The sequence below is a fragment of the Channa argus genome, chromosome 18 (assembly GCF_033026475.1).
Source record: "Channa argus isolate prfri chromosome 18, Channa argus male v1.0, whole genome shotgun sequence".
Taxonomy (NCBI): Eukaryota; Metazoa; Chordata; class Actinopteri; order Anabantiformes; family Channidae; genus Channa; species Channa argus.
The window spans coordinates 13,541,380-13,556,517 of record NC_090214.1 but is presented as its reverse complement, the minus strand read 5'-3'; the positions used below and the strand labels follow the sequence as shown (position 1 = coordinate 13,556,517).

At 38.4% G+C, this 15,138-nt stretch overlaps 1 protein-coding gene across 7 annotated transcripts in view; it reads right to left on the bottom strand.

The window, feature by feature from the left end:
- The window catches only part of sfswap (splicing factor SWAP), a 52,113-nt gene that overhangs the window by 19,334 nt on the left and 17,641 nt on the right, over positions 1-15,138 (bottom strand). For all 7 annotated transcript variants that reach the window (XR_010911511.1, XM_067483840.1, XM_067483841.1 and 4 more), the window contains 4 exons: positions 5,467-5,536; positions 4,575-4,678; positions 4,318-4,447; positions 97-293 (listed from right to left, as the gene is read on the bottom strand). Coding sequence is in view for 6 of the 7 variants with exons in the window: in XM_067483840.1 (XP_067339941.1) it covers positions 97-293; positions 4,318-4,447; positions 4,575-4,678; positions 5,467-5,536 (501 nt within the window). In the remaining variant the exon portion in view is untranslated. The remainder of the gene's footprint in view (positions 1-96; positions 294-4,317; positions 4,448-4,574; positions 4,679-5,466; positions 5,537-15,138) is intronic.

Here is a 15,138-nt window from a genome sequence, read left to right as displayed (position 1 = left end):
CTACATTTACTGTTTTAGTTATTGATATGACAGTTTTGACACAACCTCAAATTGCATTACAAAAGACCAGCTCACCTTTATAAACCATTCACCTACCTCAAGATGTGACGATAAATCTAGTTCAACTCTCTTGGCCTCAGGCTCTCCAGCGAAGGGGCTGCGAAGGGTCTGTAGAAAGAGTGCAGCCTTCCTTTTCCTCTCTGCCTGTAGCTGTTTCTCCTTGGACTCCTTAGACGCCTGGGCTAGTTTCTCCCTGGCTGCAGCAGCTAGACGATCTTCCAGTTTTTGCTTGGCTGAAGGCGAGAAGGTGAAAACAGAGGGGAGATGGGTGGATGAAAATCAAACAACAATTATAGTGAATGTCCCTTTGATGCAGCTTTGATGTATCTACTAAATAGTGGTGAAGGAAGGCAAATTGATTGAAAATACAAAAGAGCAAATAGACAAAAGAAAGTGTTGGTGAGCTCAGTTTTTACTTTTTTTACTGGCTACAAGTAAATAGTCTTAGGAAACCAAATATTTCAAAATGAGAGAGGCTACAAAATACAGATGGAGGCATAACAGAGAAAGAAGGGGGTGTAAGAGACAAAAAATATCAGAGAGAAAAACCCGATGACAAGTGAAAGACGGGCAAGAATGAAATAACAATATGAGTAATTTCCATTCCTACTGTCACATTTAACTAAGATGAGGGTTTCCAACTGCTGTAGATTGACAAAGTTCCTGGTCTAAATCATAAACCCCTGTGTCTCTTATGATACACGATTTCATGCAATTCAAGGTTTATACAGAAAAAGTAAAGTAGTGGGTGGAGAAAAGGACACAGACATCTGTGTGACAATGGGGGTGGAAAATGTGCAGTTTTTGAGAGATGAGGAAAGGAGATAAACTGACAGAGACAGGTAGGGAATAAATAGGTAACGTGAGCACAAGAATGAGAGAGGGCACAGAGAGCAACAGGATGAGCAAGACAGAGAAGACAAGACAGTTAAGTATAAAACAAATGCTTGTGGAAAACAAGCTGTTTAAGTTATGCAACCACTGGGGCTACTGTTATCTCTTCAAGGTTAAAAATAGGCTAGCTGCCGAGGCAAATCATATTTGAGTATAGTGCGAACAACAGCCAAGTGGAGCAGAACCCATCTGCACCCCAGACAGTGACACAATACAGAGTCCTAGCCACACTCAGTCTGACTAATGTATTCATAGTCATTTAATGCAAATTCTCATGAAGGACAACCCTGCTGTACTATGTCAAGTAGGTTTATATGATAGCCAATTTAAAGTCTATGTAATTTATCAAGACTATGTGAATGACTGAATTAAATTAAGAAAAACAATGCATCAGCAAATAGCATTCCCTTGTTGCATCTTCTCAAATTTGAGAATTAGTTGGTATTTGATCATAACTGTATGGCAAATGGCAAATGGCAAAAGGGGAAACATAACGACCATTAATATTACATTAAAAATGCCTGCATGGGGATGCAAACTTAATGACAAGGTATCTTTAGATCAATTTACGTTAATTTCTGGTAAACATTCTTAACAAGCGAACAAAAATCTCGTTTTAGTTGTTTTGCTATTTCAAAATACGGGGTGCAAACTTTTGCACCCATCTGTATCCTAAGGTGGAGAAGACTCACTAAACATTACTGGCAGGAGTCCAAAAATAATTAGCTTCTAAAACCATTTGAGCGAGGCTCATCCTTCTGATCAATAGAAGCAACAAGTTCTGTTGGATTAGTAAGTTTTGTGGCATTTTCATTTATTGTAATTTGATAAATATAACTACCTTGATGGCTACAGAGACTGGGAGTGTGAGCATAAAGAGCGAAGCAAAGCTGTTCTAGAGCAGGACAAAGGCGGGCTAGGCAGAGAAGAATGGAATCATGGAAGTTAAGTCCTAGCTTAGGTTACAAACTGTAGCTTTAAGCAACTAAGAAAAAAAAAGTACCTGAAAGATTAATAAAAAAACAAATATTAGTTGCACCCAAAAGTAAGTCTCTGTAAGGCATTGAATGAATGAACTACGACAATTTATGAAAAATATGGTAGCTGCATTTTATAGAAAGACTTCCAGTCATGCACATCTACTGGGAAATGTTGGTAGCCTAAAAGATTCATGTACTTATCACTGGAAACTGCATTTACTGTGTGCGGCTGTTTTCCAGCCCATCAACACGGATTAGCATTCTGCTATCTGCTACGGATTCTCCAGCTGATCAAGTTAGGTCTGCTGACTGACAGCCACTTTGCCGCACAGCAAAGCCAATTCAGTCAGCTATTTATTAGGCTTTTCCACCCTCTTTCTCTGGCCGTCTGTCAGCTCAGAGAAAGAGAGAGAATTACGCTCAGAGACTGTTCCACTAAAACCAAAAGGGAACTGTCAGTCCCCCTGATGCTGAAAAGTAGCACATTTGTCTTTGAGTGTCTGTTTGTCCATCTTTCAGGCTCTACTTGGAGTTGTCTTATGGTTCCAAAAAAAATGTAATTGGTTTTTGCTCTGTGTTTCTGACTGGAGAATTGGCACCTTAGTTATGTGTCTGTAACAAAGAGCCTCATGCTAATGCATTTCAGAACAGTATGGTAAGTAACTGCAAAATATGAAATACTCTTAAGTTATTAAAGGGGAAGCACCATTTAAATCCACAGAACTAAAACAACCCAACAAATAAAAATACAAAATAATAATAAATATGTTATTTGCTATGAAGAATTGGGTACTTCTCTGTTGTTCACATTCATTTAGTGTACTGTATGTAATTAACTATATGGTCAAAGAGCTACTAATACCAACATAATTTCTTTTACACTACAACTAATGTATTACATCACAATAAATTTTAATTCTTTCCAGAAAAAAACAAACAAACAAAAAAATGAATTAATTATTTTTGTTTTGCACTAGTCTTTCTTAACAGTATATATATATGTGAGATCAAACTGAAAATTTCAGCCAAAAAGTAACACGTGGCACAATGCAAAATAGTATAATCGTGTCCCTCATCGTGTTGAAGCTGGATTTGAGATACAGACATATCAGTGCCTACTCAAGTAACCACTGAGACATTAGTATTGGTCAACAAGTATTGACTTGTGCCTCTGGTTAATGAGTCGGGTCAAATGGGATTACTGAATAACTGAATATTCCAGTTTGAGTAGTATGTCTTGCCTGTCAGGTTTTGTTAGCAAGAAATGTGAAAATGCCTTTCTGGAATATCATTTTATATTTTCAGCTGCTTAGTGATCACTCAAAGAGACATGCAGGGGAGGGTGAAGCTGTCCCAATTTTTTGAAGCTAAGAGGGTGCAACTGCAGACTGATTCAACTTCAAGCACAATAGCTTGCAGGATAAAGTCTATTACTTTTGAAATGAATAACCACTTATTCATAAGAAAATATGAATGTTTTAGAGAAGTGATGAATCTTGAAAGTATAAAGGGCAAAATTCATGATGCAAATCTTATCTCAGTGGCTTACGCAGGACCTTTCTTTAAAAAGTGGGTACGATTGTGAACTAAATTGTGATGTCATAAGCTGTATCATCATAATTAATATGTTTAAATAATATGCAACATAACAAATCTTTATCTACAGCAAGCAGCATGTCAACCTCTTGTAGGACAAAACCATTTTTGTACATGTATGCATTCTGACATAGATATATATGCCTTTATAAATGCACTTGTTTCTTTGTGTAAAATAAATGATGCAACACTTTTGTTTATGCAAGACTAAGGAGAGCCAGTGTGTTATATTCTATATCCACCACTGAACAAAAGAGAGAGGGAATACATCTCCATTAGGCCTTTGGAGATATATGACTGTCATTTACTGTACTACACAGCTTGTCTTTTACTGGCAGGGTACACCCTGTTGAGAGAATTTATAATTCAGACTCAATGGATTTATTCATTTCCTCTCTTGCCCTTTTGTTTTCCAACAAGTTCCTAACTTCTCGGGAAGTAACAGCATGCAGCAGGTGCGACAGAGATGTCTTGTAAGCGCCCTTGTTTATTTACCTATGCTGAGGCACACAAATCAATTTTAACCAGCCTACATTAAAGTCATGGAGATCAGGAGAGTAAAATACTAGAAGAATGTTATTTATTTAATTTAAAACATGATGTTTACAATAAAGTATATTGACTTCAACACACACAAAATTTGTAGCTATTTGAGGATATGGTTTTTATGATTTCTTTTTCTGCATTCGTTGAAAACAGAAAAACATGTCTGTTTTACTTCTGATTAATACTTGCACAAGAAGAAAAGTAATTGTATATCTTTTAACAATCTTTTTAGTAGGGTTACCTTGTTTCGCCTCCAACTCCTCCAAGGTGAGGGAGGGTCTCTTCTCTTCTGGTGCACTGACTGCAGGAGGCTCCTTGTTAACTATCTCTGTTCCCCCCATCACAGCTTCCAGTCCCTCCTCCTCCAGTAACTTTGAGTAAAGGTTCAGATTATAAGTTTTTAATAATTGCAAGTCACTACAAATGTGAACCCATTTAATATCCATACTGAATAAATCCAAGTGTTATGTGATTTAAACAGACAAAGCTGAACTATACCTTGTCCTCGTCTGAGTCATCGTCCAATCGAACTCTGTTCTTTTCCAGAGGCAACATGTCATTTTCCTTTGCCTTGATGGCAAAACAGATGGGGGCAAATGAGGCTGTAATTACAGAAAAGAGAGACAAGCAGAGAAACAGAAGGTTAAATTATTGACAAAGAAAAAAAACAGAATGATGGAGTAAAACTAACACAGAGTTTCTATTAAAAAATAAAAAATAAAACCAGACACGGAACAAGCTGCACAAAATACAAATAAAGTAGGAAGAGAAACTATTGGACGGATGGATGGACAGATGGCTGGACAAACCGAAATACAGACGGACAGAAATACAGACACCCAAAAAAAAAAAATGTTTGGGTGAGCCAACAATAGTGTGTCACACTTCATACTCAAGTATGTCTAGTAGCGATCCAAGTAGAGATAAAAGTGTAGACAATATGGTCCATTCCATATAGAAATAACCTTAATATAAGACCTTGGTCTTCAATGTAGAAGGCTGGGCAGTTTACAAGTGTGCCACCACAACTAGTTATTACTTTCCCCTGGTATGGTCCATGACCTGTTGTATCCCAGCAGTCTTTTTGAATTCAGGTCTTAATTTTAATATATTTTCATAGATCCTGTCATTATTGCAGTATATAGACTCTTTCATCTCTGGCTAGACATTTCCCCGATATCACCAAATGAAATTGCTCGCGTAAATACCATTAGATTCACAGGCAGCTGTGAATAAACACCAAAATATAACACATGCACAGTAGAGTAAACATGTGCCTGCATTTTCACACATTTATTTGTCAAAAGCCTTTGCATTTCATTTACGGAACAAATGAAATAAAGCAAACAATGTGAAAGCAGCAGTATATTTTATATAGTTTATATCCTACCTTTAGTCAGCTTGGACTCCTTTACTGACGTGTCTAATTGAAACTTCTCTCCCTCATCTACTGTCCCACTCTGGATGAAAGAAAAAAGATTACAGATTGATATCAAATCAATAGAGCAGTAATATGTAATACAGGCAATACAATAAATGTATACTATTTAAATGTGACTTTTTTCTACAGTATTTCCAAATTGTATATAAACCTGCGAGCTTGTCATAAGAGATGTATGATTTAACATGCAGATCACCAGAAACCTGGCTGACTTCCTTCCTTTGACATAGGGAAGGCACAATTTGGTCAAAAAGTCTAATTTATAATTTTTCTGGTTTACGATTTGCAATTCCAAAATACCGTAGTATCAAGTCCTATGAATCTACTTGCTATTTATCAAAGAAAATGAAAAGATTACTAATAATTATAAAACATTGTTCTCAACCCAAACATACAAGCTACCATAAACTGACTAAAACTAAATAAATGGCAGCTATTTAACCATCTACTATATATAAATCTACTCGTAATAAGAACAACTTTTCATGTAAACCCGTGGAGACTGAAGTATCATTTATATAAAGAATTCAAACCTTGGATTAAACTCACGCTGCTAAACTCTCTGTAAATAAAATAAGCTTTAATAAAAACAAAGGTGAAGTAATATACCAGGAAAAAAACCTGAGATCAAACCCAATCTTCGCTCTGCATTGTTCCTGAACCACCAACTGACTAACATGTCGTTACTTCTGCCTGCTTACCGTTCCACTCGAGATTAAGCCACCTCCCTTTTTTTTTTTGGCCATGCAGAAAACTCTCACTTTTGTTTTTACAGCCATTCTAATGTATTGACTAAATACCTTTTTACACGGATTTGACTTATGGAAGTCCGCAAAAACACTTGGGCGCTGCGCCTAAGATTTAATATCCTAGGGAAAACCCTAATTATTAAAAACTCACATTATTTATTTTATTAAATCAAATGCTTTTGCAGTTAAATTTTGTTTATATAATGCACAGGCTGACATCACAAGTGCAAACATTTGCGCCAATGTAAATTTCAATATTTTGCTAAAATCGTGTAATACATTCCCAAACATTTTTGTTACTTCTGATAAAAGAACATTTGTAGTAGGTAAATGTGCATTGTTATTGTTTTATGGTTAACGTAACCCTAAAAATATCCCTAAATATACACACATCCAGATGCTGTGCTACAATAAATAAACTAACACCAACTGGGGAGAACAGGAAATTCTGTTAATGCTTTTACATTTCTTTAGTGGCAGCATGTGGAGGTACTGAGCAGAGTTGAAAAGGTCAGGAGAGCATTAACAGAAGCAGAAGACTATTATGAGATTTTTTAAAAAGTCAGATTTTACACTCAACCTTTGGGATTGCAAAGTAATGGAATTCAAGAAAAAAGAAAAATGAAATTATAAACTTTGTCGAGACTAATTCCTCTCCAACTTTACTGGAAAAAAAGCTTAAACAAATCTTTAAATCTAGCTGAGGTACACTAAAAATTGTCATGATTTGTCCTCTAACAAAATAATGACCAGTACAAAGACAGTAATTTAACACTGTATTCATTATGTTTAAAATAATTTAGGTGTTTAATCAGTTGGTAGGTTCAGTTTTTCTCGATTTTTCATACATTTCTTAGCTGCACTTATCACAATGTGACCTTCTGTACAGTGATGAAGATGTTTTTCCCCGAGCAAGAACAGTTTTTGTTGCACTGAACATGAGAGCCATGTAAACATTAAATCTATAATAAAGTCTCATCTAATCCCTTTTTTGTGAAAAGCTGTATGAGCCTAAAATACAGAAGGTAATACAATAGCACAATGGTGCTGATATTCATTTTAACATTTTATGTAACTAATTTTTATTTCACTGAAGGGTGCATTCATTTTAGAGTGGTTACTTAAACGGTTTGGTCCTCACTTGCCTTGCTGTGTAATTGGTGCTTAAATTGCTTTAAATACATTTATTGGCTTTCTAATACTGTATTTTTTAGTAACTCATCACATCAACAAAGTATCTTTACAAAGCCCATATAGCATGCTTGTTTGCACAAGACAGATAATCTAAGAGCTCTTCCTTGCAATACCAGCGGACCAAGTGCTCCGAGCAACTATCCCAAATATAAACTGCTGATGGAATGAGAGAGAAAAGTGGCGATGAAGCCAATGCCACAGGAGGATAAAAAAAAAAACTAACCTCATGAGGTTCATTTTACCATGTTTGAAGAACGCATCAAATGCAACTTCCTCCTATTCTGCTGTAATTGAACAGTGCTTTCAACATTCGTAGCACTTTACATAGGCCCCAGAGAGTGTAACTCCTAAACCCTACAAATAAATAAATAAATTAAAGCTCACTGAAAAAGAAGCAAGAGGAAAATCTCTCTTGCAATGCTGGGAAAGCATCAGTACAATCTTGCAAGAATTCGATGGCGTTTACCTACACATATTTGGCTTTGCCTTTAACCAAAGAATTTATAGACTGATTCACAAGTATTAAGTTAACAAAGGACAGTTTAGAGTCCTCTTCCTAATTAAAGCACGCATGGTTTCATAGCAGTGCTGCAAAATGTTTTCTGGCAAGAAATCCTGAGCTTCGCTAACCTTGTCAAAGCGTCAGGTGTCTAAGGGATTTAAAATGTAGAAGCCTTGCTCGAAGAGAAACATGTAAATGACAAATGTCTGACCCAAGCACAGCTCTAGATTCAAAATATTTTCACATAGCTCAGGTTTGACATCTTCACTATATAAATTATACTGGTGTGCCATCTGTTTGTTTGCAAAATTTTAACATAATTTCAAACAATAAACTTCATCAATAATTTAATCAATAAACAGTGTAATAGTTATTTAGTTTATAAAACATAAAATCTAGTTATTGCAAAAGAAAAACGTACACTGTCACAGTGTCCCACACAAGCTTGCATTGCTGTGACGAATTTGAACAGTCTTGGTCAAATGTAAAATGGTTACTGCCTTTAGCAACCATCTGCTACAATATTCTTACACATTTGAATTGACATAAGTTGAGGTGCTGTCAAATATTAATATTATGTTATTACATTAAACAATTAGATGTATGCTTGAAATGAGAATTTGGGTTCACATTAAACCAACAACAGGAACATTATTTACTGACTTTTTAAGCTTCTTAGTGCATTAACAGAACTTTCCAAATAGAAGTAGTTTGATGATTATAACAATAAATTATTCTTGTCTTTAAGATATTTTTTAGCCACTCAAGCGCAGCACTCTGAAGACTTTAGAGATTTACTTGAATGCCAAACCTCAGTAGCCATACACGCTGCTGATGTCTTTTTTGATATCTGCATCCCATTACCCACAATACAAGTCAAACACAAGGCAGGTTCCCTGATAAAATAAGCTGAGCAGCAGCATGTTGAAGCAGCCTGAGCTGTGTCATAATGGCCACATTCCTCTGCACTCTGACAAGCTAATGGATTTGATTCGTCGGAAGACAAATTGCTCCTTAAAAAACGTTCAATCACTTTTTGCATTTTTCCTTTTTAAAACAAAAAACAAAGCAAACCAAACTAACCTTGAATATATGACAACCATCTTTGGATGTATGTACAGTCAGTGCCCAAAGTATTCAGACCCCTTCACTTCTTGCATACATACTATGCCGTTGATTTTATTGTAACTATCCAAGAAACAGTTGTGTTGGTTCCAAAAAATATACCATTTTACATCTATTATGGCTATACAGTGCCTATATAGTGCCTCCTCATGGAAGTTTACAACTTTTAATTTTGCAACATTGAAAAACCATGGTTCATTGGTTTTTTTGTTTCACCAATCAACAGAAAACACACATGTCAACAGATCACTATAAAGAAATGCGAATACTGCAGTGTCTGGATAGGAATTGGCTTTATTTTGGCGGCTACTGATAGCTGATTACTTGGATCAGCCCTGACACCGATATGTAAATGGTAAATGTTCTGCACTTATATAGCACTTTTTTACCTATTGGCACTCAAAACACTTTACACTGCTTCTTATTCACCCATTCACGCTCACAATCACACACACACACTCATATACCGATGGGGAAGCTGCTATGCAGCTGGCCAACACTCACCGGGAGCAATTAAGTTGGGGGTTCAGTGTCTTGCTCAAGGACACTTCGACATGTGACTGGAGGAGGTGGACAACTGGTCTACTTTCCTGCGCCAAAGTCGCCCTTATGTAGTATAATGCAACCGCAAGGGGGCACAAGCCAGTGTCTTCTTGTGCCAGTCCCAAGTCTGGATAAATGCAGAGGGTTGTGGCAGGAAGGGCATCCGACGTAAAACACATGCCAAATCAAACATGCGAATCGTGACAAAGACTTCCATACCGGATCGGTCGGGGCCCGGGTTAACAACGACCGCCACCGGTGCTGTTGACCTACAGGGTACCGGTGGAAATTGGACTACTGTTGGTCGAAGACAAAGAAGAAGAGGAGGAAGGTGTGTTCGTAGGCAGAGAGAGAAGAGGAAAGCTAAGAATGTAGGACTGACAGTAGAGACTTTGAATGTTGGTACTATGACAGGGAAGGCTAGGGAGTTGATCGACATGATGCAGAGAAGGAAGATGGACATACTGTGTGTCCAGGAGACCAGGCGGAAAGGTAGCAAGGCTAGAAGCTTAGGAGCATGGTTCAAGTTGTTTTACCATGGGTCAGATAGGAAGAGAAATGGAGTAGGAGTTATATTGAAAGAGGATTTTGTGAGGAATGTTTTAGAGGTGAAAAGAGTATCAGACAGGTTGATGAGTCTGAAGCTGGAAGTTGATGGGGTGATGATCAATGTTGTGAGTGGTTATGCCCCACAGGTAGGATGTGAGTTAGAAGAGAAGGAGAAATTCTGGAGTGAGTTAGATGAAATGATGCAGAGCATCCCCAGAGGTGAGAGAGTTGTCATTGGTGCAGATTTCAATGGGCATGTAGGTGAAGGGAACAGAGGTGATGAGACTGTTATGGGCAGGTTTGGTGTTCAGGACAGGAACGCAGAAGGCCAGATGGTGGTTGACTTTGCAAAGAGGATGGAAATGGCTGTAGTAAACACTTTCTTTCAGAAGAGGCAGGAACATAGGGTGACGTACAAGAGCGGAGGGAGAAGCACTCAGGTAGACTACATCTTGTGTAGACGTTGTAATCTGCAAGAGATCAGTGACTGTAAAGCATTGGTAGGGGAGAGTGTAGCCAGACAACACAGGATGGTGGTGTGTAAAATGATGCTGGTGGTGAGCAAGATAAGGAGGACTAAGGCAGAGCAGAGGACGAAGTGGTGGAAGTTGAAAAAGGAAGAATGTCGTTTAGTTTTCAGGGAGGAGCTGAGAAAGACTCTGGGTGGTTTGGAGGTGCTTCCAGATGACTGGACTACTACAGCTAATTTGATCAGGGAGACAGGTAGGAGGGTACTCGGTGTGTCATCTGGAAAGAGGAAAGCGGACAAGGAGACTTGGTGGTGGAACGAGGAAGTTCAGGAGTGTATACAGAGAAAGAGGTTAGCTAAGAAGAAGTGGGACACTGAGAGGACTGAAGAGAGTAGACACGAGTACAGGGAGATACAGCGTAAGGTGAAGATAGAGGTGGCAAAGGCCAAACAAAGAGCATATGAGGACTTGTATGCTAGGTTGGACACTAAAGAGGGAGAGGTGGATTTGTACAGGTTGGCCAGACAAAGAGATAGAGATGGAAAGGATGTGCAGCAGGTTAGGGTGATTAAAGATAAGGATGGAAATGTATTGACAGGTGCCAGGAGTGTGATGGGAAGATGGAAGGAGTACTTTGAAGAGTTGATGAACGAGGAAAATGAAAGGGAACGAAGAGTAGAAGAGGTGACTGTTGTGGAGCAGGAAGTAGCAAAGATTAGTAAGAGTGAAGTGAGGAGGACATTGAAGAGGATGAAGAGTGGAAAGGCAGTTGGTCCTGATGACATACCTGTGGAGGTATGGAAGTGTCTAGGAGAGGTGGCAGTAGAGTTTTTGACTAGTTTGTTTAACAAGATCTTGGAGAGTGAGAGGATGCCAGAGGACTGGAGGAAAAGTGTACTGGTACCAATTTTTAAGAACAAGGGAGATGTGCAGAGCTGTGGCAACTACAGAGGAATAAAGCTGATGAGTCACACAATGAAGTTGTGGGAAAGAGTAGTGGAAGCTCGGCTAAGGGCAGAGGTGAGTATTTGTGAGCAGCAATATGGTTTCATGCCTAGAAAGAGTACAACAGATGCAGTATTTGCTTTGAGGACGCTGATGGAGAAGTACAGAGAGGGTCATAGGGAGTTGCATTGTGTCTTCGTAGATTTAGAAAAAGCGTATGACAGGGTGCCGAGAGAGGAGCTGTGGTATTGTATGAGGATGTCTGGAGTGGCAGAGAAGTATGTTAGAGTGGTGCAGGACATGTATGAGAGCTGTAAGACAGTGGTGAGGTGTGCTGTAGGTGTGTCAGAGGAGTTCAAGGTGGAGGTGGGTCTGCATCAAGGATCGGCTTTGAGCCCCTTCTTGTTTGCTCTGGTGATGGACAGACTGACAGATGAGGTTAGACAAGAATCTCCCTGGACTATGATGTTTGCAGATGACATTGTTATTTGTAGTGAGAGCAGGGAGCAGGTGGAGGAAAATCTAGAGAGGTGGAGGTCTGCTCTGGAAAACAGAGGAATGAAGCTTAGCCGCAGCAAGACAGAATACATGTGTGTCAATGAGAGGGACCCAGGTGGAATGGTGAGGTTACAGGGAGCAGAGGTGAAGAAGGTGCAGGACTTTAAGTATTTAGGGTCAACGGTTCAGAGCAACGGTGAGTGTGGAAAAGAGGTGAAGAGGCGAGTGCAGGCAGGTTGGAACGGGTGGAGAAAAGTGTCAGGTGTGTTGTGTGATAAAAGAGTATCAGCGAGAATGAAAGGAAAGGTGTTCAAGACGGTGGTGAGACCAGCAATGTTGTTCGGCTTAGAGACAGTGGCACTGAAGAAAAGACAGGAGGCAGAGCTGGAGGTAGCAGAGCTTAAGATGTTGAGGTTCTCTTTGGGAGTGACGAGGATGGACAGGATCAGGAATGAGTACATCAGAGGGACAGCTCATGTTAGATGTTTTGGAGATAAAGTCAGAGAGGCCAGATTGAGGTGGTTTGGACATGTTCAGAGGAGAAACTGTGAATATATCGGTAGAAGGATGCTGAGGTTGGAGCTGCCAGGCAGGAGGTCTAGAGGTAGACCAAAGAGGAGATTTATGGATGTAGTGAGGGAGGACATGAAGTTAGTTGGTGTGAGTGAAGAGGATGCAGAGGATAGAGTTAGATGGAGGCACATGATTCGCTGTGGCGACCCCTGAAAGGGAGCAGCCGAAAGGAAAAGAAGAACAAGTCGCCCTTATGTAGTATCATATCGGTACATTTCAAATAAAAATGTAACCATTCAGCAGTCAGGGAAAATAAATCCACAACATTAATTGTCTATCTGAAAATGATGTTAGCAATTTAAATAAAAGGATTTTTTTATTATTTACTTCACTGCCATGTGCCAATACAAAGGAAGGTAGCAACCCCAGCTTCACATCCATGCAGGGCGATTATCTTGTTGAGTTTAGAAAATCAAAACCTAATAAAGCAACACTCTGGACAGAAATTGCAGCAGATTTGAGTCTTAAAGTTTCACATATCACTACTATAACAACTGTTGTTGCCTGGGAAGACACAGACACAAATCAACAGGTGATCTCAAAAGCTGGGCAACAGGCTACTGAGATGACCACAGTCTCACAGACTTAGACTTGGATAAACTGAATACATCTTTTTAAATTGTGAATTTGAAATAATTGACAGCTTTGAGGCCTAAACATATGACTATGGTTTCCATTAATCTAAAAAAGTACCTACTTTGGAGTAGTAGTAGTTCCTCAAACCAGCAGGAACTATTATGGTTCATTGTTCGGACTTGTCCCGTTTGATTTTAGTGCTGCATTCAACACTACTGATCACCACATCTTATTACAGAGACTAGAATGTGATTAGGAACAAAAAAAATGGCACTAGGTTGGTTTAAATCTTGTCTATCAGATAGAGTCAAAATAGTTAATTTTAATCTCGAATCTTCCATGCACAAAAAAATTAGGGATCAACTTCCACAGAGTCCGTTGCTTGGACCAACACTTTTGACTTTATACATGACTTCTTCAGGCAACATCATTAAGAAACATTCCATAAATGTCTATTGTTATGCAGATGACAATCAGCTTATTTTATCTATAAAATCAGTAAAAACAAATCAAACTTTAAGAAGGCCTAAAAGACATAAAGTTCTGTCATTTCCTACTTCATTGCCTATAAATTTAATCAAAGTTATTTTTTGGAGTTAATATTGAACAGAATATGTCGCCAATGAAACAAATCTTTAGAACAGCCTTCTTCCACCTGCAACACACTACTGTTAAAATTACTTATTAACTCCTTAAAAACTCTCCAATTAATCCTAAAGGCTTCTGTGAGAGTGCAGCGAGAGTAATTTTTCTTTCATTAGATTTACCCTTTTCTGTTCAACCTCTACATGTCTGCTTCAAGTACAACTCTCATCACTGTCAACTGCAGTAGTTCTCAGACTTTACTACCATTATTGTTTGTCCGAGGGAAATTAGCAGAATACAGGGGAGTTATCACTGACTTTGTTGACTGGTGTGGAAAAAAACACCTCCTCCTACAGCAACACCAGCAAGACAAATAAACCCCCAGTAGTCACACCGGTGAGCATCCAGGGCTCAGACATTGAGTGTGTGGACATTTTTTAATACCTGGGTGTGCACCTCAACAATAAACTGAACTGGTAAAACAACACAACAATACAGTGAGACACAAATGGGAGTAACTTTTTTCTGTTTGTTATCTCTATGGTTATAATGGGAGTAACTTTTGTGTCTATTATCTAACTTTTTTGTGCTCTTGTGCAATACGCTTTTTATTGTGAGATGCAATAATTTATTTTGATGTAAGGTGCAATATTTGGTGCATTTCTTTCTTTTTTTTTGCCTCCTGGAACAGTGGAATTTTCCAATTGTGGGATCAATATAGTCTTGTCTTTTCTCATTTTCTTACATAGAAAGCCCTAATGTTCATTCTCCATTGTGCCTGTTAGACCTCATAGTAACATATCATTCCAATAGAACACTATTGCAGAATCGATGGCTCCGCATATTCGAGTGTTCCTCATATTTACAAAAGTAGATCAGTTTCGATTTGGGAGGTATATATATATAGATATATATATCTATATATATATATTTATATATATAGTTAAAGATGGCTAAAGTGACTCTGAACCAGCTCTTAGTTATACTGCTAGGCTTACTGGGGGATCGCCCTTGTCTTTCCTCTCCACTCCTACCTAATGCTTGCTCAAGGGGAATTTGTTGGGGTTTCTCTATAAATATGTAAACCCCTGGGCTTATTGCTATACAAATAAAGATACATTAAACAGAATAAGGTGTTAGAAAATTAAATGCAACCATAAAACCTTGAAAAACTCAGATACCAGGTGACTATACTATAATCTGCATAGGCCATTAATCTTTAGGGGTGTCATAATTTCATATCCTAAAAAGGCCTTGGCATAAAAACAAGTTGTGTTTGTCAAAGGAGTCGAGTTCATACCCGTTTTCATTT